Raw genomic sequence first — 27,098 nt, 5'->3', positions numbered from 1 at the left:
GCGGCCAGCGCGAGAACAAAGAGTTCCCCCCCCCACCTCCCCGCTGCCCGCCCGCCCGCCCGCCCCGCACGTGGGGCGAGAGCTCCCGCCCCTCGCCCCGCCCCTCCCCGCGCCTGATTGGCTGGGGGGGGCCCTGTCCGCGTCCATCCAATCGAGGCGGCGCTCGGCGCTCGCCAATGAGCGCGATGCCGATTGGGCCGCCGCGTTTGGCGCTCGGTCCGGGAGGGTGAATCCGGCAGCCGGAGGCTGAGGGGAGGGAGAACGAGAGAGAGCGAGAGCGGGCGGGCGGAGCGGCGCGGCGCGGAGCTGGCGGCGGCGGCGGCGGGGCGGCAGCGGCGGCGGCGGCGTGAGGCCGGGGCGGGGGGGCGGGTGAGTGAGCGAGCGACACCTCGCGGGCTTGAGGCGCTGGCACCGGGAGCGGCTATTTATAACCGGCTGCCTTTGTAATGGGGGAGGGGAGGAGGGCGCGGGAGGAGGAGGAGGAGGAAGGCGGCAGGAGGGGGGGTGACGGCTCCCCAGGAGCAGCCGCCTTCCCCCCGCCCTGTCCCCTTCCCGCGGGTGGGTGGGCGGGCGGCGGGGGGCGCTGGCGGCGAGGTACGCGCGCTCCCGGCCGGTGACAGCTGGAGGGGAGAGACATGGAGTCTGAAGTGCCCTTTGTCTAAGTTGGCTCCGTCCAGCCCGGCCGGCGGTTCCCGTTCCGACCCCCGCCCGGCGAAGCTCGGCCTCGGGCCGGGGGTGAGCTCGGCGTCTGTCCGTCCAAGGGGTGGGGGGCGGCGGGGGGGGGCCGCGCTGTGCGGGGAGAGGGAGAACGGGGAAGACCCGGCGATTTCCTTCCCCTCCTCCCTGTTCCTGCCGTCTGCATGCGGCGGCTCCAGGCACGGTTTGATTGAAGGGGCAGAGGGGATGTGGGGGGGGTGTGTGTGCCTAACGCACGCCGGCTGAGGTCTCGGAGCGCCCGGCTGAGAAATCCGTGTGCCCCCGGTGGGGAGAGTGGTATGAAGCCGCCACCCCCGTCCCCCCCGCGCCCCGGCAGGATCCCGGGAGGCGCGGGCAGGTCCGCTCCGGGCTCGGGTGCTCTGAGCCTCCCGGAAGCTGGGGCGAGCCGGGCGGGGAGGCTGAGCGCGCCCCGGGCCGCCGGCCCGCGCCCTGGGGTCCTGGAAACCAGTTTGGGGGGGTCGCCGCCCTTCGGGCTCCCGCTCCTGGCCCGGGAGGGTTCCTGGCTCGGGGAGGGAGTCGAAGAGGGCGAGGGGGATAAATCGGGCTGGCGGTGGCTCCGGCGAACTTCCGAAGCGTTAAAGGCAGCGTGCGGTCCTGGTCTTCCAGAGCGCCGCGAGAAAGTTCATGGGGAGCTGGGCATTTTGGGTTTTGGGTCTAATGTCGGCAAAGCACGGGTATACAGCGCGCTCTCTAAAATTAGGGTATCGGGGGAGGCGTGAAGGAGGGTACTGGGCAGAGCTGCCCCTGAGCAACAAACGTATGGTTGGATAAAGATGAAGAAATCGGTGTGTTGTGGCATCACGCATATGTATTTGACATTAACAGGTATTCTTGGTGATTCAGAAATTGTTATTAGCAGACAAAAGAAAAGCAGCCTGTGCATAGATGCAGCAGGAATGGGATAATGAACTTGTACATTACTCAGGATACTTATTTCTAACTTAGAAGGCACTATCCTTATTTTATTGGACCTAGAGAAAAGTTCTTGTTTTTTTTTTTTTTTTTTTTTTTAAATGGGGAGCTGGAAGTTTGGATTCTTGGTCTCTAATAAGCAGCAGGTAACAGTTTGAACAAGGTTGTTTAATCGTTGCAGGATGGGTTTGTCTTTGTTTAAGTCTGGCAACTGTACTTTCAGCTATTACGAGTTTGGTTCTTCAGATTTCAGTGAAGAGTTTTACCAGCATTTTTAGTGTAATCTTCACTTTTCTAAATTGGGATTTCCTCAATTGATAGGTTCATGTTTTTTTAGGGGTTGGCACATTCAGATTCATCCTGTGATTTATAAAATTTAAAAGGTCATTCTTTGTTTGTCCCCAGTGTCTATATCAAATTGAGAGTCCGGGGAATGTTTATTTGTGGTAACAATAAAGCATCTTCAGAAGGGTGAGTATGAATTGTACATAGTGTTTATAACTGCTCTCGCTTTAGATTATTAAAATGTGAACATTTAACATCTACAGAGTTTTTTGGAAAGCATGCTTCCAGTATTTTAGGAGATACGAACCAAAAGTTTTGTGCGATGTGTAAAGTGTTTTTAACTTCGAGAGTTAGTGCTTTGTCAAGTACTGGCTTTAAGATTGTTACATCAAAAATGTTACATTTCTTCTTGTGGAGTTTCCTTTACCAAAAAAAAGAGAGGAAAAATACTTTTTTTTTTTTTCCTTCCTCTGTCTACATGAGGAATGAAAATAACAAAGTTAAACAACCTGTGGAGAAATCTGTGACAGTAAAATGTTCCATGAGATGCTTTTGTCTAGAACTCTTGAAGAATTCAAGATTCTAATTTAGGACAAAAATTGGGAAAAAGTTAATTTTTCAAAGTGTTTTTTTAATACTTAATTTCACCCTGAGAAGTGACAGACACTGAAAATGTGCATTGTCAAAAGGTCATAAAATGCCTTTGTTCGGTTTAAAATGAGCTAAAGCGGTAGCATGTAAAGTTAGGCCAGAGACTTGAAATTTAAGCTCAATTTTTTGTTTTTCTTGCTGTGTTTTTTTCCTCTCTTGGTAGAATTGCCAACAAGCTGAAATACAGTGATTTTGTTGAAGATATGCATTCAAATGGATTTTTGTTTGTTCTGTAACATTGCAACATTCATAGGTGAAATGTAAATATATTCCTGCACTTCTCCTTACCTGCAGTGAAACTTTGGCTTAGCGAGAAGGGAGTTTTTGTAGTGCGTTATCAAATGAACTAACTGTATTTTTTTATATATATATGTAGAGAGGGAGAGAGTGCAAGCAAACTGCCACTTTCTGTAAAGCAGCTTATGTCAGAACTAACATCTAGTCCACTCCGACAATATTCCCAGAAAAGTTGGTACACTCTAAAATTCCTCTTGAAACTAGTCAAAAAAAAAAAAATCTGTTTTTGTCACCATTCACAAGATTCAGCCTCTTTAGCTGTATATTTCATGTATATATTTTAATAAGTTCATAGATACAGTGTTAAAATTGAACAGCAATTTTAAATGTCTTATATTCATGTTCTTGAACAGTGAGTTATTTTTAAAAGTGGCTGTAATACTGACAGAAGGCGTATTTAATAAATGTTCGCTTTATGTTGTATTTGAGCAAAAGTGCTGTGGGAAACTTTAGTGTTGGTTGTAATCTGAAAGTTCTGTAATCATACGGTTAGCGCTTATAAATGCATAGCTGACTTGAGGAGAACTATCAGTGAAACTTAAGGGGGAGTAAAATTTTCCCAAGCAGAGATGCTGAAAATCTCAGGAACAGGACCTGGCCTTTGCCAAGCTTTACTGAGTCAAGCAGGTAATCTTTACAGAACTGCCTATCCAAGCAAAATTCAGTTTGCCAGATTTTTAAAAAAATGGAGGAAATGGACTACATACTGTAAATATAAGTCTTAATGATTTCAGGAGGTGTTTGTATAATACTTATATTAGGAAACAAGACCCCTGTTAACAGAAGCTGTAGGGGGGCTTATTTTAGTGTTAAAGCTGCTACCAACCTTCTGTACGTACTATCAGCGAGGTCCATGGAGAGCAGTGCTGGGCCCATTGAAATGGTGTCTGATTAAAGACAGCATCTATGCTGTCTGTATCTATAAATGTATCTATAGATTTAGCATCTATGTATATGACTTGTACAACTGTTCTAGAATGGCTAATGTTTAAACGGATGAGTTACTCCAGCACTGACATAGATTAAGTGATAGCTTCAGTGAAGTGGCTATGTCTGGGAGGAAGAAAGGTGGGACAAAGAAAAACGTTGTATAAAATGGATGCAAAACAGGGAGAGCTGTTTCACAGGGGAACCATAAAAACATTGGTTACAAGTTAGCAGAGTGCCTGGGTTTGTTTTTTTGCTCTGAGTATATGCCCAAGAGTTTTGTTGAGCTAAAGGTTGAAAGGAGAACAACGCACAGACTTTTTAAATAGCTATTGTATCTGCTCTCACAGAGATCAGTTAAAGACTTTGGGATGATGTTGGATAAGGTGAAACTAAAGAGTGAAATTTGTTGGAGGAGGGAGTAAGTTTTATTGAGCCCAAAGCAAGAAACACTGAAGTTTTCTAAAACGTGGTAGTGACAGTGCTGCTTTCTGTAACTGATAATAGTAGGTAGTTTGATTGTTACAGGCTTTTTCTGGTTCTGTGTCTGGATTTCCACTCAGAGGTGTCAGACTGTGGACTTGAGGTCTGGATCCTCAGCAAAAGTGAGAAAACTACCTCCATTGTTAGTCAGAATATGTATTCTGAATTAAAATGATAAAGTCACGCTAGTAAACTTGGGTAGAGGCAGCTCTTAAGAAGAGGGACAAGTATAATTTGCACATAACATTGACAAATTAAACTTCTTTTAAAAATAGCAAAAAGGAAAGGAATTCTTAAATATATAACTTATTATTTAACCACAGACTTGTAAACTGGTTGTCATTTTAAAAAATACTGGGAAAGAAGAGGATGTCTGTTAATGTCTCTGCTCTGTCCAGAAAAAATAGTAAATAAACAAACACCCCCCAGATTAATGTGGGTCATGCCCTTATTTTAGGAATCTTTTGACTACCTGGCTGAAATCTGCATATAGGTTTTTTCAGTAACTGTGCCTCTGCTCAATTTGTGAAAAATTCTGTTGTCTTGGAATGATTTATAATGTGTACTATGCTTCCTTTCCGATGGTAAAACCAGTAGCACTTTTCAGGTGAGAAGGCCATTTGGAAATCTAGATAGATACTGAGCGTGTTCTGAATGCTGTGGATAAAAGTAACAGTGTAATGATGTGAGTGGATCACCGCAGTATTGTAATTTGCTTGAAAATGTGATATAGTACTTCCAAAGCTTCTAATTTGGATAGATACGATTTCATTAAAATGAGGTAAAACTGATGCCTTCCTGTGTGCAAATAAAGACTTCCTTGATACACCATTACAGAAAACCTTCAGAATTTGCTATTAGTTTTCTTTTTTTATATATGCATATGGTGCCAGCTTAAGTTATGTTGGATGTGTAATTATGCAAGCAAAGTAGTACAAATTGCAGTCCACATTCTAGGCTAAGATGTGAACTGAAAATAGGTCTTTTACAGGAGGGTAGGATTTCTTTATACTTTTAAATTATTTTAAAGTCTAGAACCAGGCCTATTTCCCTTGTCAGTTTTTGTTGTATCTGGCTCCTTCCCATTCTGCCTTTTATGTGGTTGGTTCAGTTTTTCCTGCCATGTATTATCTTTTTCACAGCCTGCATGTTCAGTTTAAATCCCCAAGCCATCAGATGTAATTTAAAGAAACAAAGTATTTGAAAGGAAGGAAACGCAAATCTTACGACTCGTATGTAATTCTTTTTTTTTTTTTTTTTTTCTTTAAATGTGAGCTGGTTTCCTTTCCATGTTTCTTAATAGGAGTGGATCTGGCAAGCTTTGTATTTTTGGTGTGTGGTTGTCTGATTTCATTTTTTTATTAGTAAGATAAAAAATTCTAGAGATGGAATTCAGTTTGCTGCTTCTGTCAGAAATCAGGCAGATGTGTGTTACAGGTGCTTGATTTACCCGTGAAACTATACCATGGCAAATGGATTGAAGTCATTAAGTTATTATCGTCTCTTTTTTAATGACACAATTTATAACCAGGGACAGCATAAAATTTGTCCTTTGTGATAACTTCTTCCAGCTATATGTCCACTAGTTTGTGCCATGTTTCTAGTGAGCATTTATTACTAATGTGTTTAGTGCAATGTTAAATCTACTGTTTAACTGTTGGCAGAAGAGATTGACATACGTTGTTTTATTCTTAAAATGGTTTAACCATTACTGGTGTTAAATCCATCATTGCTTTGAAACTGGGAGACATAATTGGTCCCAAAGCCTTACTATTTGTAATTCTCTTCCACTGCCTAAGGGAGCTAATTTTTTTTTTCACTGGAGGAGTTTTTTGGGTTTGTTGTGTTTTTTTTTTTTTGTTTTGGCTTGTGTGTGTGGTTTTTTTTTTTTTTTAGATAAACTGTTTCTCATTAATTTTCCTCCATTAAATCACACTTTTGGAAAAGCAGTCTCTGTTTTTTTCCTTTTATAAGCAACATTTATTCTAATGTGCTGATGAATTAATCCCCATATACCTTACAGAATAGGGATGCCATACATTAGACCCAGTTATTTTGAGGACTTTAAAGTGAGAGTTGTGTAAATAACTCTTACGGTTGCTTTCATCATTTGCAGCTCATTTTGGAATTTTTCAGACAATTGGCAAATACCAGTTAAGCTCCAAAATTTGCCAGACTGTTCTACAATAAATTCTGCATACGTGGAAGTGTAATGTCTGTAAAAGTTTAGGCCTATGCAGGGAAAGAAGTACGGAATAGCTATTGAGCTGCTTAATTGTTGTGTGGCAGTTTGTCCAGTATGGAGTATGGGTTGCTTTTGTGTGTGGGGATTGAGCTGAAGAACCTGTGGCTATTTTAGAGTTTTTAGAGTAAAAGAGGTGTGTCCACAAAACAAGTTTGGGTGGAATAGTCAGTGCACACCCTACATTATTTTGCCTGTGGAAACATGCCTTAAGTGTTCCCAGCAAGTGTTGCTTTTTCTGCCAGATTTATCCAGGATATCAAAAAGCTAAATTTTGAGAGATGAAGGTGTTAGGCAGCAGAGGTGATTTGGAATGTATGTGGGAGTCATCTACCCCCTCTGGGCATCTGTGAATGAGTGTGAAGGGAGAAATTCGGAGGTACGCATTTGAACAACAGAGGTGAAGTTCAGGTTTTATGCATAAACCTTTACTTTCTCCTGACAGATAGCCAGGCTGTGGGATAGTTTTAAGGGTGGCATGTAAAAAGCATGATCAGAATCAGGCTTGAAACTTTTTGATGCTCTTCTGCTCTTTGCTGTTTTAAAATATTTTATTTGGTTTTTGATCCAAATAATCTTACTCACACATGCAAGTATAGTTAAAAGTATTTATACCTGCAGATATCCAAGTGCTGTTGTTGCCCAAACTGAAGTGAGATGTCGGTTGGTTTCAGTTAGTGCCGACTTTGGTTTGATCTTTAATATAAAATACTTGGTTATGATCTTCCTATTCTCTCTTTCCCCCTTCCTCCACCCAAGTGGATGACTACTTGAACTTGTTATTTCTATTTCCAAAACAGTATTTTTCTAAAAGTATCAAATGTTGAAATGTTCTGGAAGAAAGCAATAATATATGGAATTTAGAAAATTTTTCTTTGAAATGGTTACTCTTGCTTCTTACATGGTATTCAGTAATTATTTCATGTCTGTTTTTGTTTCTCTAAATCCTGAAGCTGTAGGGATACAGAGAAAGAACTTAATTTTTGAAGGGAAGAATACCTTTGAAAGTTGCAGGCTTGCATATGCAGACTGACTGAACAGTCTAGTAAGGATTTATCTTTTAAGGGCTGACTTATTTATACTACTTATTATACTATGTTACTTTTCTTGTTCTACTCTTGTATTTGGTTAAGGAAGTGTATTGGAAATGTAATTATTTGTATTGAAATCTTATTTTGTTGTAAACAGACATAACTCTTTTTATTTTTCTCTACTGAGGAGAATGAAACTCTGAGAAGTACCCATACCATTGTTTCTTGATAAGTAAATGTTCTAAATGAAGGACTCCCACAAAATGAGATAATATCAAAACAAATCCAAAGGCTGTGTACTGTCAGGAAAAATGAAGTAATCAGATGCCCTCCTTTATGGCTAATAGAAAATCTGAAATAAGCTTGTTTTCTAGAACAGTTCTGTTGTTGGATCTTACTCAGCTACTTCATGTTTAATCAATCTGTAGTTAGTGCCAAAAGCTTTTAAAATGATTGTGGGATATTGTCAAGACCAGGTGAGTTCTTGCCTTTTTTTTTCTTTGTTTTTATTATTTAAATTTTTGAAGTAGATTGATGAAAATTATTTCAGATATTAAGAACCACAGACAATTTTGGCTCTATTTTCTGAAGTACTTCAGGAAGGTCTGAGTTATTTATAACCTCTGAGTTGCAAAGTTTTTAACATGCTGGCAGATAGGGTAAGGGGTGTTGAATACCTGGTAGTTGCATTGCTTTGATAGTTTTCTAACCCACAAAAATAAAAAATCCTAATGTAAAAACAGCAAGAAGGTAAATTAAGATTCCTCATGTTTTTCCAGGAAGAAAAGGGGGGTGAAGGAACACTTTAATATCCAAGAGCTGCTTGACTCCTCACTCTTCCCTTTCTTTCCTTTTTGTCCTTGATAAAGAGTTGGGAGTTTCTGGTGTCTACCTGGTCAGTTCATGATGGTGGTAGAAATTCCTGAAAAGAATATTCAAGCAACATAGTGTTAAACTATCTATGTGAATGAACTGTTTAGGGGAAGAAAGCAAGAAATAAAATACCATGGGAGGCAAATTAAATTTTTTTTTTTTTTTTTAAATCAGATGGGGGGCATGATTGAAGAAAATGTGAGTTCTGTGGGTTCTAGAGTTGACTGTTTTCCCTCCTGTCTTGTGTGTCAGTAACTGAACTGCTCTGATTTACTATATGAGGTGAGCATTTCAGATAGTAAGTGATGAGTTTCAGTGTGAACTGAGCACACGCAGAAACTGATCTTCAGGCTTAGGCATTTAGTACTTTCATAAGGAGCTGAAAATTGAATGTCTGAGGCCATAGTTCATAGCATCTTTAGGTTGGGACAGAGTGGCTGGATGCTCACTTTTCTTCAGTCAAGAGTAGCAAGGCATTTTCAGCCAGAGGGCTTCCTTGCCTCTGTCAGTGTCTAGCTGCAAAAATGCTCATGCTGTCAGGAGGGAAATGATAGCACAGGTGCAGGAACAAGTGGCGGGTAAAAGTGCTTTTTTTTGTAACAATGCCAGCATAGCGTAGGGGCGACGCTTGAAAGTCAAAGCTGCCTGGTCCTCCATACCGTTTTTGTCTGGTATATTTGGGCAGTAATGAGAAACTGTGTTTGAAGAGATTCATTTAACTGTTAAAACCAGACTAGAAACAGTAAGTGATGCAGGAAGGTAGATGTTGCGATCAAGGCAAGCAGAAGTCAGGAGTTAAGTATGGGGAGGGAAGACAGGGACTCCTACCAAATCTGGAAATTTGACTGAAGGTTAGAATTCCTAATATCTAAGATGGCAGCATTCCCTAGCAACATCTAGGGGCACAATGCAAGGATTGTAGCTACTGTCATGTATGTAATTGTTACACACTGGAGCAGAGAGCAGGTATGGTGGTGAGTCCTCTGAACTGTAGTTGGCTGCAATGGCATTGCTTGGGTGGAGATCTGATGCTGCCTGTTGATACATCAGTGTCTGAAACCCTGAGTGGTGTTTCTCCCTTGTAATTGGTTTTGTTTTTCATGACTTCCCTGATTTTTTTTTTTTTTTTCCTTTTATAAGATGTGAGTTCACACTGCAGCTTTTCATAGTGCCAGAGCACTTGAAGTCCTTCTTGAATCTGTTGCAGAAAACACGTAACTTAGCGATCTGTAAGCCATCTAATTTATGTTTGCCCTTTGCATCAGAAGTTACTGTGAAAGATATATGCAGAAGGATATATCAGCCTTGTTATCATAGGAAAGCTAAAAATCAGCCTTTTAGAAGAAATTTAGATTACAGATGCAAGGTATTGCCTATGTTATAATGATTTAGTAACCACTTCAACTAGTTTGGGGAATAATACTGCAAATAATACTATAGTCATTACAGTTAATAAGTTAGTTTTGTACTACTCCAGGTAAGTAGTTTGATTGGAATAAGTATGTCATGAAACTTCTCTTAGTATACTGATAGCTGGTCATACACCTGTAAGAGAAAAGGTGCATACAGTTACTTTATGATAGGCATCTTTATCAAGGTAGCATGTGATGACCAAGTGTGAATTTGCCACAAAACGGTGATTCTTTTTTAAGCCTCTTTTGAAAGAAGGTGGAATTCTTAATCAAAAGATACAGAAAAACATCTCGATAATCTTGAATATCCTGAAGTATCAATTGAGAGCTTTTAACTTAAGGAGCTGCTGGGATAGTAACAAGGCCCAAACAACATTGTGCTTGGGAAGAAATAATTGAAGAGGCACATCTCTTGAGTTGCAGGGAAACAGTTCATAGAGTAGTTGCTTCTTGTGAACATATGTACTGCCTGACTTGCTTAATGATATCTTCTAGAATGTGTTTGTTTATTTAAAAATGAAAAAAGTAAAATTGATGTTGGAGGGGAAAAAAACCCCACCAAACAAACACAAAAAACAACCAACCATTTGATGTTCCAGGGTAGAGATCAGGCTCCTAATCTTAAGTACAAGAAGTGCAAGGTAAGGCTATAGTCACTTAAATACAGAGAGTAAAAGGTCTGAAAAGAGTGACACTTCAAAGGCACAAAGGTTGGACTATAAGAGAAGCAGAACCCTATTAGGATAAGAAGACAACTAATTTGAAAAAACAGCCCTTTGATGTTTTTTTATTTTAAACATAATGGTAAGTTTATGGAGAGTATGTAGCACTAGTTAGACTATGTTTTTAATTAGTGAAGAGCTTTCCGATCTGTCTTTCTTTATTATGATTTCTAAGAAGTTGAACTGAAGGCTCCAACTGTACTGTTAAGCAGAGAGAGCCTCTTTCAAATGAACAAATACACGGAATAGTAGGAAGGAGCATGTGAACTAACTAGTTGATGGAGTTGTTAAGGGAGACTAACGTAACAAATGTTTCCACTGATAGGAACGATTGGTGATTACGCACCAAACTGAAGAGTTCAGTCTGATTAAACTCTTAAACATTTTAATTCACAAATTATTGTTTCCTTAATAGTAGTGCTGTTTTCCAAATTGTACCTGTAGCTGATTGAAATGCCAAGAATTTTAGGATGTGGCGGTGATTGTTTTAATCTTCTGAAGTATTAAACTGGAATTTGAAAGGCAAATGACCTCCATAGCATCAGCTTTAGAAATAGCATGGTCCTTGGTTTTGAGATGGTGAGCCCACTTCAGAGTTGTATTGACTTGTAGAACAGTTCAGGTTGGCAGGTACGTCTAGAGGTCATCTGATCCGGTCTCCTGCTTAGGCAAGGCCAACACTGAAATTCTCTTTTCCAGACCACTTTTAAAATGTTTTCAAGAACGGAGATTCTAGCACCTCCCTGCTTAATGCATTCCTATACTGGACTGCACTCACTGTGAAGAATTTTCTCCTTTTTATTGAAATGAAATCCCTTACTGAGTCTTTATGTTGCCTCTTGTGCTTTCATTGTAGCATAGATTAGTGTGTCTCAGTAGAAAGACTAGAATTGCACTTAACTTCTGTGATTGTCCAGGTTTAGCTCTCATTTGTGTAAGAAAGCATGCTGTTTGGGGAGTTAATTCTTCTATGTATTGGTTGAAATTCTTGAAGTGTCTTGTCCAATTTGATAAGACCAACAAATAGGCAAAAACATGACACGTGTTTTAAAGAGTCTGTTTAGGAGTTTGGGGGCCTGTGTGTAGTAGTCTTAAATAATTTTTGTTAAGAATAAATAGAACATGCCTTGAAGCCTTAGACTTGTAATAAGAAATGGAAAAAACCCCTTGTGCACCATTGATTTGAATATATGCAGTTGTTGTGAATGGCTGTAGTGGAATGTATGAGGCAGGACTGAATTGAACAAACCTACACTAACTTTTCATTTGTTACAGACATCTTCTATATTTGTCTTGCACTGGCAACTAATGTAGACAAGTTACAAATGGTTGCTGCTGTTTTGCCACTCACTACATCTTTTCAGAGCAATCTTGAGTCGATCTAGAGATAGCAGGAAACATGCTTCTCCACCAGTAGCTTTCAAGTAGTTTGCCACGTTAGCTGCTTTGATTGTGCAAAGTCTTGTAAAGAGAAAAAAAAGCACAGTGTGAATAGTATGTTTTACACGGTACAGAAGATAAGTGTTCTAGTCCGAGGCAAGTGGATGATACACTCTAATGGTTTGCTGACATTGACAGGGAGAGGCTTTGCTCCTTTCCTTTGACCTTGGTTGCATGGTTCCTCTTCTTCCATGCCAGTTTGGGTGCTTATCAGGGCAGCATGCGCAATTTTGGTCCAGTTAGGAAACTGCTTCTTTTGAGTGCAGAAAAAACCTGATGTAACTGGTCACATCAATCAAATTTATTATATTTGCCATGTAAATTATATCTGAGATGCTGAAGTAGTGTAGACAGACAATGAAGAGAGGAAACGTGCCATTTTAAGATCCCACTTCCTTTCCAAGTCCTAGTTGAGAAGTACATTAGGATGTACTTGTTATCAGCTTCAGACAGCAAATAGGTAAGTGAATGTGCTGCTTAATTTTGGTTAAGTTGGAATGTTGTTCTTCAAAGTTAAATTCTGTTAGGTAACTGTTAATACACTAGTAGCCATTGATTATGTCACGGAGGAGAGAGTGCACTGGCCTTGAATTTGACAGCTCTCTTCCAGTGGAGGCAAAAATTTTAAGTTGTTGGTACATAAAAAAGCCCCCACAATATAGTAGTGACAGACTGCTACTTTTGAAGGGATCCCACAAACTGAAACGTATTTTAGTGTTGCAGATGGTAATTGCAAGTAACTAACTACCACAATAATAGGAGCTTAACTGTGATGAGACTCCTCATAATAAAAGCATGCTGATTTATAGCAGCAGACCTTCTGCTTTTGGCGCTGCCATATTACCTGGAAAGCCTACAGCCGTCATCACTCTGAATTGGTGCTAGGGCTGACGGTAAAATGTCTTGGATGTGGTTGTTACCCACACTGCAATTGAAACACAGGCTTTTAATTCTACTTGCAAGCCAGGGTTTTTCTGCTAACTTGAGGGGGAGGAAGAGGAAGTATTCTGAGATTTGGACATTTGCTTTCACAAACAGACATAACTCCTCAGTTTGGGGTTATGGCATTGGTACATCTGAGGCTGTTGATGGTTCTCCTCCTTGCATCAGGTTTGTAAAAATAATAGTTTTGTCTTTGACAACAGCTAGTATAACAGTTTCCATCTCTTGAGTAATCAAGACCCTTCTTGCAGAACATGGAATCTCATTAGAGTTGGTCATGAGCGTTTTATTAACCTATCATCCACAACCACCGAAGCCTGTCAGAGTGAGGAAGGACAGATGAGCTGTTTGGAGTTACCTGCTTAGGTCAGTTCACGAACTGACCAATTTCTTTTTAGGTACTGCCAAACAGAGCCCAATAGAGGTTAAGCCTTTGTAGGCCACTGCAAGCCTGTTGGCATTTATCTGCCCGAAGAGTGGTACAACTGGCATGGATGGCTTAGTAAATGTTTCCTGTTTCTGGTTGTTAAGAATAATTTTTCTGTACTGGTAAAACTGAGCAACAGAGATGATACGGCTTGACAGACACTTCTGGTGAAGCCTAAACTGCTGCCCTCTCCAATTTCAGTTCTCTGCCTCTTGTTCCTGCCCCAGCGTTGCCCCTCCTTTGTTTGTGTTGATTCAAGAATTCATGTGGCTGCTGAACAAACCAGCTTGTGGAGCTGATTTTGCTGAAAAATTGTATTTAAAAACTGTGTGTTTATTTTGTGGGCTGATCAGACAGATTTTTTTTTTTTCCCCCCTGACCTAGTTTGATTAACAGAATCATAAGCACTTAAGCTCTCACAGTAGAGAAGGCTGAGCAGAGGTGGAAATGAGTGACCGGGGGCTACTGATAGAGCAGACAGATGATGTCTTTTCCAGGTAAAACGGACACCAAATAGCATTTGAGGAAGGTAATTGAACTGATGGTAGCATTTGATGTAAGTTCTCTCTCTAAATTTAAACATCCTTTAATGATACAGAACTTCAGCATGTGGAATAATGACATGATGTAAATTTTTAAGGATAGAGAAATATTTTTAGGTATTTCTTTATTAAAAATAGGTTGAACTGTACTCTAAACTTAAAATACCACATTTCTAGAATATAGAATAGTAAAATACACACTACAGTTTGCTCCCATCTATTTCTCTGTGACTAATTCTACAAAGGAGTAGATGTGCTGTAGTTTTTTGTAGTGAAACATTATTAATAAACTATGTTAATCTTTCCTATGTTGTTGTATTTCAGGGCTAGAGATTTTTTTTTTTAGTTGTCTGGTTTGATATCTGAAATATCCAAGCTGACAGTTGGCCTTGGGAATATTTTTCTTCCCATGGAAATAAGAATGTTATTTTACATAGATAAGTTTGGAAGGAAATCATGTTTTGTTTTCCTTTAGAAAATCCAAAAAGTAGAGTAGCAAGCAACTACAAAGCTCCCAGGCATATTTTTTTTTTGTCTGCTGATAGCACAGGTAAAAAGCCCTCTGAGGTACTGAGAGTGTCTTTTTCCCCCAGCCCCTGCAGCTTGCATAATCTGAAATCACAGCAGTGAACAATTTTTCTTACTTAGCCCAAGAAAATAACACTGTTTCTTGACCATAGCTTTTTCATGAATCTCTCCGTGCAGTTAACAAAAGTTTGTATAAATGAAGGAAACAGATCTGGCAGATCACAGCATTAATGTAATTAATTAACTTCCAAGTCAGTTTTTTTGAAGTCTGGTAATATGTATGTGTTTTATTGATAGTTTATTTTCAGGTACTTGATAATTGTAATAAGAGTCTATTGGAAACTGCTTACTCTGAAAAGATGTAGGATAGGTTCATAGAGAGTATTTTGCATTTAGGGTGCATGAAGTAAACTACTAAAAGTAAATTTCCAAGAGTTTCTAAGCAATAAAGTTTAGCTTAACACAGCTGAAAAATACTTAGCTGCAGTTGAACAATCATTTGGTTGTATTGTGCCGTGTAAAACCCTGTAACATAAAAGATCATTTGAGGTTTTTTTTATGAGGTGGTTTTGGAAAGCTAACAACTTTAGGTCTAAGCTTAATGCATTGATTTTTTGATACTTGAAATGTATTACCTTTTTTTTCCTCTAGCAAGTATCGAATTTTTTGCAGGCTTATGGAAAATCTTGTTAATCTTGTTGCTAAAATTCTGCTTTTTGAACATGAAAGTTGCCGTAAATTCTGTTGCCTGAGCAGAAATTTTTTTAGTTTGAGGAAAAGCATAGAAGGGTGTAGTGGGGTGTGGTTGTTTTTTTTCTGTTGGCCTTTTTTTTTTTTAAACTAAACCAAGTTTTGTAGATGCTTGAAATTCAGTGATAACTTCAGATAGGGTTTAATATATAATCATTTCTCCATTAGTAAGATTGCTTATGCTCAGGCTGAGAGACCTATATGCTGTCTTGATCTGATAACAGCTTACAGTTAAAATGTGTGCCTGCCTTTCCAGAGTAAACTGATATGGAAAACCAGTGCCTGCACTGTTGGTGTAATTGCCTGCACTAGTTTTTCCCTAGTGTTGATCTGAGTTCCTAACAAATCCTTTCTGCTTTATAGTTGTGCACAGGAAGCCGCAGTTGTGGATGGGATCATCAAACTGATCTGTGCTTCAGAGAACAAACAATCACAAAAGTGAGCTTTTATTTATTGTTGGTCAGTTTAATCCAGTTTACAGTGCATCCCTTTGAGAAGAGGGACTGCAGCTCAGTGGGCAGTATTGGGGTGAGAATAAAGTGTTGGGAAGTGTGGATTGTAAGATGGCATCGCTGCTGAGGAAATTACTTGGATGAGGACCTTCATTATGTGGTATTGAATCTAAAGGAATTTATTGTATCTGAAAGGGACAGTTTGTGAAGCCAGTTCAGATGCATGGCAAGCTTGGAGCTTACCAGTGCACCCAGTCCAGAGAACTTAGTTGAAGAACATCACTGTTCACAGTGCTGTGGGCATGCTAATGGTGAGCTAGAAGAGGTTGAGAAGCAGCGTGGTGTAGTTCATTGAGCAGGGCTGTGCAGTTAAATACATTCCTTTAGAGCTCGAGGTTCTGAGAAGCAAATGTGAAAGCATTTGCATTTGTCTTTGTAGAAAGTAGAAGTAGTACTTCCCCCCACCTACCCCTGCCCCATCTGAATTATTTTATTCCTTCATTACTCTATTACTCTAGGCAACAAAAAACATGATGACTTATTTTATTGTTCTGTTTGCATTGGGTTACATATACAGTTTCTCTGCTGGGTTTTATATTCTTCCCCCTACCTTACCTTCCCTGCCCCCACCCCACATTGAATCTGTTGGTTAAGAGTGCTCTTAAGTGCAGTATCGTATCAGTGTATGCATATATTTAAAGTATATTAATAATCTTGAGTGTAGATTAATTCGCAAAAAGGAACTGAGAAGTTTTACTGTACACAGTATGTTTTAATTCATAAATATATCCAAACAGAAATGAAGAAGATAATGTAATGTTGTTACAGTTTAAAATATTGTATGATATTAAGCACAGTTACAAACTAATAGCATTCTTTTAAAAGGGCAGACACCCTCATTTGTTCTCCCATGATTTCCAATTTGAAAATTTTCATTATTTTTTTTTTTTCCCCTGAAATTTGGTATGGTAGCCAGAGGAGCTTAAATATAGTCTTTGACAGCAGTACGACTGCTTGAATAGACTGCCTAATTTAGAGAATTATCTGTGTGCTTGTCTGTCACTGATGGATATTGCCAAAACGATCCAAGAAAAATAGGACATTGTCTTTAAATAAGGCTGTTTCTATGTTCTGTAGGCAAAACAGGAGCAATTTGAGCTGAAATTTTTCTATACTTCTTTGTCTCTCATTGTGAATCCTAGATGTATTTGACTGTTAAAAGTAAGTATTGGCTGATATAAGCTTGTAGGCATGAAGTTTCTTTAAAATTTACTGTAAAGAATGTGGATCTTGTACATAACTTCATGCAATGCTCAGCAGACTCTATTTAAAATGCAAACGTATATGCTTTAGGATGCTGCCATTTTTGTTGTTTTTCATTTCCAGCTATGCATGCATGAGTAGAAACTGTAAAGAATAGCTATGTGTTTGTTTTTATTTTCTTGCAGGGTTTTTTAAAATCAGTGGTTTAGGTGGGTTCCATAATTCTCATTCGTAATACCATAGTTCAAACTCCTTATTGGTCAAAAAGAGGTGTTTGTTTTGTGATTTTTCTTGTATTTGATGGTGGTCTGTTCAGAATGACATTGGTCCACTCGTTAGTATAATTATCTAATGTCCAGTTCTACCCATGCACTTAGGTATACTGTGCATGGGTGTACTCTATAGCTCAGGGAATTAGGTAGCTGTAATATTACAAGTAATGGAAAAATATGGATGGTATGAGAGCTGGTGAGCAGAGTGTAGCTACGCTCAGGTGTATGTATGGAATAGGCACTGTGGGGTCACTTAGTTCTGCAGTGCTGTGCTCCGGGAGGGCTGGCTGGGTTAAGCCCAGCTTTGGACCAAGGGTATTAAGCCTTTGCATTTAGGTATGGCACATGCATCTCCTTGCTTGCCATGGCATCGGGGTGATTGCCCAGTCTGGAATGACGCAGTCCATCCGTCTCTGACTGTACCAGGTTGACACTAGAATCGTTGGGGCTGTTTCAGCACACTTTGCAGTGTTCCTTCTTCTGCAAAGGGGGTGCAGGGAATTATGGCAAGGTTTCCCTCCTTAGCGTGATGCCAGGTAAGATCTGGCGAGGTTAGCTCAGGTTTTGCGTGGAAGTCATTCTGCACTTTGGGAGTTTTCTGTAGAAACAGTATAACTGCTTTGGAGTTACGCTTGCTTTCTGGTATCTATTATGGAGATGAGATAATCTGCCCCTAAAGTTGCCCACAGGGTTAACTGCTACGTAGTTTCTTTCTCTTGGATAAAAGTTTTCAGGACTGGGATCTTTAGCAGATGGTTTTTGTAGGCCCTTCGTTTGAAGAGGATGCAAAAATAGGAAAGAAAAAGATTTTAAAACAATAGAAACAGCTAGCAGGATTCAGAAGGGGAAATGGGGACAGAGAAGAGGGACATGGCCTGGGGGCTCTCAGAATCAGACCGTTGCACTAAGACAATCCAGTATCATGTTTTTATTTATTAAATGGAAACTGTTTAACATTAAGACAGTTAAGACAGTTTAACTATTCTTAGACAGATGGGATTTATCTTGTGCTGCTTGTGCTACTGTGGCAATTTTCTGAAACTTTATATGAAAAGTTGACTACTTCTGACAAATTATCTTAAAATTCACTAGCGTTTCTGGTCTGCAATCCTAGCTGCAAATCCCATACAACATAATTTAATGAAAATGTATAGGCTTTTTTTCTTGTTTAGCAAAGTGAAACCTGTGTAGTTCGTTACAGCTCAGAGCACTTACAACTGTGAACAGCAGAAATGGTGGAAGAAAGTGATTTGGGAAAGGTTTTTCTTACACATAGGTACTAGTGCAAGTGGACCAATAGCAGGCTTGAGACAGCATCTACAATCCTGAATTTGTCCCAGAGATTAAGTTTATGTTGATGTTTCCCTGAAGTTTTTTAATTCTCCAGATTACTTTTCCTTTCCCTTTCTCCAGGGGTGGAGGTAGTGTGCAGCACCCTTCCGTAAGAATTCATCTTTCTCTCTCATGTTTTGCTTCCTCATCCCTAACCCAACATGGGCTGTCTTTGTCTGGGAAATTTCTTATCCCAGTTTCTCTGGTTCAGTTTCTTAAATGAATAGTTTTTGGGGCAACCTTTGAATTGACATTAGAAATTGTCAGTGGCATTTGGCTGTAGTCCTAATGTGAAGACAATGAATCAATGGCATTGTGAGAATTAACTCTGTCCTCTACAAATACGCTCTTCTCTCCCTGCCTCCTGCCTTGTGGTTTGTTGTGTTTTTTTTTTTTTTTTTTTCTCCCGTACTTTCTTCTGAGGTTAGGGACAGAAAAACAATTACCACTTACCACAATACATGTGTTAACAACACTGTAATTCTTCTCTGGTGATGTTCAGCTGCCCAGAAACATACAAATATGGTTCACTTGGTTTGAAAAACTGCTGCTCAAAACCAGAATTCATTAATAAATTTTCAGGGATTTTCAAAATTCATATTTTACAACCATGCATCCAGGACGCTTTGCTTTTTTCTTAGTTATAACTTTTCTATAACCTATACATGCATTTGCTTCTTTTCCATTCAGTGCTTTTTCTCTTAATACAGACTTGCCATTTAAGAGGCCATTTCTAATTTGTTTATACATATTTGACTTCGTGTACTATGTGTATCCCACTGACTGTTGCACACTAACTTTATTACTTTATCTAGAAGAACTTTTTCTTGCTATAACTTGACATAAACAAGTGCATTTTTAAAATTTTCTATGATTTATTATTTGGTGCTTTGAATGTTAAATGGTTGTCTATGTTGTGCCCCAGATAGTAGCTTGAAACTAGTGCAAGAGGAGAGTGTCCTTCTAAGTCCCATTTGTTTTCAGATGAATGACCTGAGTGTGCATAAGTTTTATGCTGTTTTAAAAGGAAGTGTTTATCTTCTTGTGAAGTATTATTTTTCTTACCATTTTAATATAACAGGTAACAATGATGTTTATTACTGAAAAATTGAATAGATTGGATTTGTTTATTTGATGGGAATATATTGCTCTCTGGTCTTAAATCCTTGTGTGTGGGATCTTCTGGGGGCTGCATTTCAGTTGTATGAAAGAAAGATGGGAATTCTGTTTTTTGTTTGTTTGGTTTGTTGTTGGCTTTAATCTAATTATATATAATTTCCATATAGATCTGCTTTTGATAAGCAGGTCTTATCTGGCAATTTAATTTTAGTTAAGCTTTTTTTAAAGCCTGAGTCATTTGTTATTCTCCAGGAAACTAGAATAAGAAGAGCTGTGGTTGATGCAGTGTTAGAGTAAGTAAACATAATCTGTGTTTTGTTTTTATGGGATATGCTACTTCAGTATTGTCAGCTGAGCTTTCATGTATCTTTTGAATTCATTGGTACTTTTTCCATGTCTTTTGGCTCAACCATAACTGAAGTGATTTTGATGTTCTGTATTACAAATTCAGAATCTGTCTTTCTCTTATTTAATGATACTTATTCTATGTCTAATTTATTTCCAGTTAATGGTATGTTTTTCCATATTTTTGCTTTGCTTAGTTTAGCATATAATATAATGCATTTTCTGTACTTCATAATGCTTTTATGCTGTTCTCTAACCAATATTGTAGTGCGCTCGGAATCACTGATTGTCTTTACCATGCTCTAACATGAATGGTCCAGGATTATTTTTTAAAATTTATTTTCTTTTTATCTCTTGTAACCACTGGTGTTGTGGCAAGTGAGGTACAGGTGGATTCTACTTGCTGCCTTGAGGCATGGAAGCAGAGCAACTCTGACATTTTGCTCTAGATTTACCTCCCCCTGCTTGTTCTCTGTCCTCCCCCTCTGTATAGGCAGGTGCTTCAAGCATTACGTGAAACTTATTTATATGCTGTGCCTTTTTTCCTCAAAGGATGCTTCCCATGATTTGGGTCGGCAATTGTGGCAATTGTTGAATCAGTTTCATTCTAAATCTAAAAACTCAACAATTTTTCTTACACAGTATGATTTAATGTCTTGCATAAAAACGGGTGTAAAGCTCACATAGACGATTACCTTTTGTTCAGTGTAAATGTGTTCAATGTAAATGAAGGTGTAGTATTGAGAATAAACAGGTTCTGTATTGTTTCCCTCCCCAGTTGTCATAAAGTCTGATAGAACTCGGATCCAACCTGTACAAAACTGCTGAAAATAGAGCTCTGCCTACAGCAGCAAAGAGCTTTCAAAAACCTGAATAAAGCTGTACTCGTGACTGTCAGGGGAGCTGTGGTACGGGGCAGGGGAGGTAGCCCTGGGCGTTTGGCACCGGCCTGAAGAAGACACCTCTGTTCATGTTTACCTACCTTGATAATCAGAAGGGTTGGAATTGTTTCTGCTCAAATTGATTATGCTTGTTTGAGGATGTATTAACCTTGGGCAACTGGACATTTCAGTCTTTCAGTCCACAATGGCTATTGTGAATGCTATTTTGAGCTATTCGGTGAAATACCATAGGTTGTTACAGTGCAATTCTTGAGAGGAAGCCAGTCGTCGATGTAGTGGTTTTGTTTCGGGATGCTGTCAAAATAGTCATTGCCAGCATAGTCGCAGCATATGGTCCTTGATTTTGAAAAATGCTGAGCAGATTGGCATATTCTAGCGATGCAATTGGATTATAAAATAAAAATGCAACTTCATTACCAACAGTCTTGTAACATAAAAAAGAAGCACTTGGTACTAGCAGAGTGATTAGTAAAAGTGGAATGAGTGTCCTGTTTACAGTCAGCTGGACAGTTTGGGTTTTTGTAGAATACTTGAGAGCAAGGTCTCTTATTCTGACTGTTTCAAATCTGTTTGTCTGAATTTCTAGAATTTTTTGACTCTTGAGTGGCTGGGTGGGAGGACTATACTCGGGGTATGCCTCTGCACTTAAAATCAACTCCAGAAGCCTATTCTAGGAGTTGGTATCTTACCGAAGAGGATGTCTCCTGTGAGAAGGGAAAGGTTTGTCTGCTGTGAACGTAGCTGTCCAGAAGTTAATTTACCAGATTGCTTGCAAGGATACCAGTGTGTATCTTTGCAGTGGGAATCTTGATTTGTTCCACTTCTTTAAATCCATTGCATACCTTTTTCTGTATAAAGGCATTAGATATGCTTAAAGCAAATGTGAATGGTCCCACTGCTCTGTAATTAAAATGACTGTTTTCTGGTGTCTATCACTCAAGTACGTTTTTTCTTTTTTCTTTTTTTTTTTTTTTTTGTTGGATTGGGATGTTATTGCAAGTATCTGATTGAAAGGAATTAAAGGAGTTGGATGTGAAAGGTATTAAAAGAATGTCTCTATCCTACTTAACTTCCTCTGTAAGCAGCGACATCACATTTGGCAATATTAACCTGACGTTTTCTCTTGTAGTATAATCATGGGTCAAACCGGAAAAAAATCTGAGAAGGGACCAATTTGTTGGCGAAAACGTGTGAAATCGGAATATATGAGATTGAGGCAGCTCAAGAGGTTCCGACGTGCGGATGAAGTAAAGGTATTTAATCTTTTGGTTCTATTGCTTAAAAAATGATACAAAAATTGATTTTCTTCTGAGGTATGAATTGTCCTGCAGTTAACACCTGCAGTAACAATTTCATTAAATACTTTGTTAACGTACTGAAAACTTGTCTTAACTCTGATCTTATAAACAGGTATGATACATTTATATGTGATTGAATCAGGCATGCTAAGTATCAGAAGTGACTCTGGAGAGCAAGTATGGCAACTTCTTTAGTCACATATTCTTTCTAATTCCATTTAGAATTTAATTCCATGCTAAACCTCTGAGTCTCTAAACATGAGAACATGGTTTGAGTCAAAGAAAGGGATAATGAACTATATTGAGCCTCGCTGACATTTAAACAAAATTTGGACAGTTGAGTTTTGAGTACTTGTTTTTAGTCTGTCTGGTTTTGTTTATTTTTTTAGTAAATGTTATAATGCCTTAAGATACTAGCAGGTGAATTTAGAGTCTTTGATTTCTTTGTAATGTTTACAATTGTGATTAATTTTTAGAGTATGTTTAATTCTAATCGCCAGAAGATACTGGAAAGAACTGAAATCTTAAATCAAGAATGGAAACAACGTAGGATACAGCCTGTTCACATCATGACTTCTGTGAGCTCATTGCGCGGGACCAGGGAGGTTGGTTAACATGTGTTGTGGTAATTCCACTTACAAGGTTGTTAGCACGTTTGTTGTTTTTTTTTTTTTTTTTAAATATTGGAAAGTTGGCTGTTCTTTATTTTTTTCCCAGCATGACATGACTTGGCAGCTAAATACTTTTTGTATGAGTCTCTTAAAGAATTTATTTATTATTTACTTCGATTATGACTTCTGAAAAGCAATAAATATGTAGCAGGCTACCTAGCTTCAAAGAGACACAAAAGTGAAACTTCTTTATTTCTGATAATACTTGGATCATACCTCTGCATCCTTTAATCAAACTGTTTTTGTCTCACTGATACTAGGAGTTTAATCTTGCTCCTATTGGAGTTGGCCCCCAGTAGTACCAATGAGTAGTTACTTTTGTTGTTACTGAGTTAAAACACCTGAAAGCTGTGAACACACCCACTTGACAAAGTCTTCTTTATGTTAATTAAAGTTATGTAACCACAGAGGCTCTAAAAGGAGTTAGTTGAGTTGATGCACCCTTGTGTTGCACAAGCAGACTGGATGCTAAATTTGTGAAAAACACTTCCATGATTGTGATGCAGTTTGAGCACCTAAACTGGCTTCCATGTTGGTAGCTTGAGCAGTGATTTAAGCCCACTCCAACTTTTTGTATTCAGCCCAGGTTAATTTATCTTCTTTCTCAGTTGCTCTTTAGGCACTTCTCCACACTAAGCCAGTTTGAAGATGTTTCATGTGTAATAATCTGAAAAGCTAACTCTTTTCAGTAGGATGAGAATGAAAAGACTTTATTGTGACTAGCTTAAAAAAAACCCCAAACAAACCACTTTCTCTTCAAGGAAATTTGTCAGATCATCCTTTTCCCAAAATTTTAGCGGGGAACTGGGGGCGTTTGTCAGAGGTGCATTTGTGTACATGCATGTTCAAATGCAAACAGGCAAGGACCTTTGCCTGAGTGTTTTCTCTTAAACATGATTGAATATGCAATTACTCATGTACTCCATACCTCTTACATGGCACTGTAGGATCAGAACTTCTGATAATAGACACAGGTACACATCCTCTCTACACATTCTCGCTCTCTTTTTGTTAGTAAAAGATCACTCCTCACCATTCCTCTTTCTTTTTTTCTTGTTTTCTAGCTTGATTCACTATTCTTTTATGTTAATTTCCTGCCTGAATTGATAAGCACACTAATTACTGCATTCAAATCCAGTCTCTGTCTCATGAATCAGAACTCTAATGCTTGATTTAAGATTGCCATAAGTTATAGTGAGAGAAATGAGACAAAGAAATGGTGGGGATCTTAAGATTACTTTAAAATCTTTTTTCTTAATATGCTGAATTTCTTCAGAGTTGCATAGGACACTGGCTAGAAGTTTAGTGACCTGATGGAAAGGTTTTGTGAGAGCCTTCTTGTGATTGGTGAAGACTGTGTTGGTGACACAGGTTTTCTCCAATGGCTAGTCCAGTCCACATCAACCAGAGACCATAACATGTCCTGTGCTAGCCTAATAAATCTTAAGATGGGTTCCACACCAAAACAGCAGGACAACATAACTAAGACTTAGTACCAAAAACTTTGCGTCATTTTGACATAGTTAATTTGTCAGCCTGAGACTTCTAGTTCCAAAGATAAAAGTAATTATTTTTTACTTCTGTATTTTTAAAGAAAAATACATGAAAAATATGCTAGGTGGCTGCTATCTAGAAAATTAAACTTTAATCTGAAATGGGAATAAAGCATTAGCATAGGACAGTATCTTGAGTATTGATATACACAGCAGAAATCTAATTTCATTTGCTGCAGATTAAAAAGAAAATAAATAAATCTGGCTTGTGTCCTTCTACCAGGGTACTGTCTCTGTATACTGTTTGTTACATTACTTTGTGTATTTCTTTAGAAATGTGAAGCTCTGTTCATCTTTCCCTTCGGGAAAGGAGAAAGATCTTTTGTCTCCACTTCCTTTTTTCCTTTCAGGTAGCTATGATAGCTGTTCTAAACTTTGTTTTACCTACCTCCAAATCCTCTTTGTTGTACTTTCCCTAGCTTTGTATGTTCCTGTCTGCTTTTGTTTGTGACTTTTTTCGGAGTTCTTCATACTGTTGTCCAAGTACTTGACAAAAGTTGATCTGTGTCTGTTAACTGTTGAATAGATACAAGAATAACCTAGAAGATGTCTGTATTTCTATGGCATGTTTATCTTTTGGAGGCTATATAAACCTCTGAACTCCAAAAAAAAAAAAAAAGTCCCGTAGCTGAAAAACTCATTGTCATGTCCACAGTTGCATATTAGGAGTTAATTTTAATTTTTCGGTTGTAAACAGTGAGCATAATCAGAGGCTTGAGGGTAGGATAAAGAGAAACGACAACAATGGGGAAACAGGACAGGAATTAACAAGACATGGAGGATTTATTTCCATAGATGTCTTGCTGGCATTAAAGTAAATGATTTTGTTTTTTAACATAAATAATACATGATTTCTGCCGTGTATTGATCTGAAGCCAGGGTAATTCAGTTGCTTCTCTGATGTAAATACTCTGACATCAGTGTAGCAGCAACAGGTACTAAATCTGAGATACCAAACATAATTGGTATTGTAGGTTGAATAGTCTGAATAAAATACTATCCCAGCCACTTAAGTGGAAAAAAACCCCATGATCTATTAGCAAAGGTATTGACATAGAAATAAATCTTGTGTCTTTTTTTTTCTGGCTAAACCTATTCTTACTATTATGCCCTAAAAATGTGATGTATTTTTCAAAGGCTGATATGGCTAATTTTGACAAACACTTTGAATTTTGTACATTGTAGAGTGTTCTCTGTTTTTTTTTTTTTTCTTTTTGTTTCTGATGTTGCTACGTAAGTGTAACTTCAACCTCTTATTTCAGTGCTCTGTTACCAGTGATATAGATTTTCCAAAACAAGTCATCCCACTGAAAACTCTGAATGCTGTTGCCTCTGTGCCTATAATGTATTCTTGGTCTCCCCTTCAACAGAATTTTATGGTAAGTTTAAAAAAAATGCTGGGATGTATGGAGGAAAGGGAGGGGTGAATTTTAGAAATAAACCAGCAAAAATCTGTTGCCAGTTACCCTCCCTATCTATTTGGTATTGGTAATAAGGCAGTAATAATCAGAAGTAGGGTCCCCAAATAAAAAATAATGTAACTTTAATTGCAAACTAAACCTCTGTCCTCAATGAACCTAAGTATCTCTAGAACCTTACTGTAAAGAGACCCTAAGTTTCTTTAATTTAGGTGACCAATAGTCTTGTATGGCATTTAACAACTGTAGATTTATTTGAAAGCATATAATCAGTGTAATGAGAAACATTATCTGAGGGATATGAATGTCTTTATGTAAGACAATTGACCAATGTACCTGTAGCAGAATAGCAATTCTTATGGGATAAAGAGAACTTAATCCTGACAGTCTCATCACATTCTTATATAGCAACTGAGTATATAGCCTTTTCTTCTGATTAGCTTCACTGTATGCAGAAACTATAATGTTGGAGTTCTGATGTAGGTATTTGACTTATTTGAAAGGCTGAGATTATTCCAAATTTTGTCACATCATTTTGCACATGATCACCTTCACTGACTGATTGTGATGATAATAATCGTAGCAAAGTGATTTAAATAACCAGTTTTACCAGTATATGTACAGAGCTCTTCCACGCATTTTTCTACTTGCTTTCAATTCATCAATGTTTGGATATTTTGCGCTGCTGCAGAATCATGATTAGCAGGAAAGTTTACGTTTATCTTCTTAGCAATAGAAGGTTCCTCTCTAGTATTGGAAGATACAGCTGAATGTCAAGGTCTGTAAATTCTACTGATAAAACATGGGAGTATGAATGCATTTAGTCTATATGCAGACAAAAAAAAAATGACCGTGGAGTTCAGATTAAATTGTGAAGTATGTTTCTTTGCTTGCTGTTTAGACAACTTGAATTTAGAGTCTTTTCATATCATATTTTCTTTTCTCTGGCAAAGCAATGAAGGGGTAGTTTCCGTTGCACATTACTGTGGAAGAGAACCAAGGAAGGGAGAATGAACTTATCAAGTGCAAGCTTCCCAAAGCCAGGTAGCTTATGGTGTTTCAATAGTAGAAGCTTTGTGGAAACACCCTGCTAACTTTAATGTTAGGAGCTAGTGACAGTATCTTGAACCAGTCACCACTAGTGCAAAAAAAATTTTGAACAAAGATGAGGGTTTTGTTTTATTTATCTAGTTAATGATAAATGTGCTAAAGCAGTGAGGCCTGTTAGTTAACTGTGATAGCTAGGCACTTGTAGAATGTGAAAATAGCAATGCAGAAATGGTCAATTGAAA

General features: G+C 38.6%; 1 protein-coding gene across 9 annotated transcripts in view; it reads left to right on the top strand.

Moving 5' to 3' along the window:
- The first annotated feature begins 332 nt into the window (after positions 1–332).
- EZH2 (enhancer of zeste 2 polycomb repressive complex 2 subunit) overlaps positions 333–27,098 on the top strand; it is a 51,952-nt gene continuing 25,186 nt past the window's right edge. Inside the window, exons 1-4 of one of the 9 annotated variants that reach the window (XM_074893276.1) lie at positions 333–369; positions 21,996–22,119; positions 22,641–22,769; positions 25,651–25,767. In XM_074893276.1, the coding sequence (XP_074749377.1) occupies positions 22,003–22,119; positions 22,641–22,769; positions 25,651–25,767 (363 nt within the window). In that variant the 5' untranslated portion in view covers positions 333–369; positions 21,996–22,002. Of the gene's footprint in view, positions 370–598; positions 736–1,260; positions 1,503–2,047; positions 2,101–21,437; positions 21,906–21,995; positions 22,120–22,640; positions 22,770–25,650; positions 25,768–27,098 lie in introns of those variants that run through there. The other 8 variants (XM_074893442.1, XM_074893361.1, XM_074893032.1 and 5 more) reach the window with 8 other exon arrangements.

This window comes from Strix uralensis, chromosome 1, assembly GCF_047716275.1.
Source record: "Strix uralensis isolate ZFMK-TIS-50842 chromosome 1, bStrUra1, whole genome shotgun sequence".
Classification (NCBI taxonomy): Eukaryota; Metazoa; Chordata; class Aves; order Strigiformes; family Strigidae; genus Strix; species Strix uralensis.
Note: the sequence above shows the minus strand (reverse complement) of the source record. Positions and strands in the feature narration are given on the sequence as shown.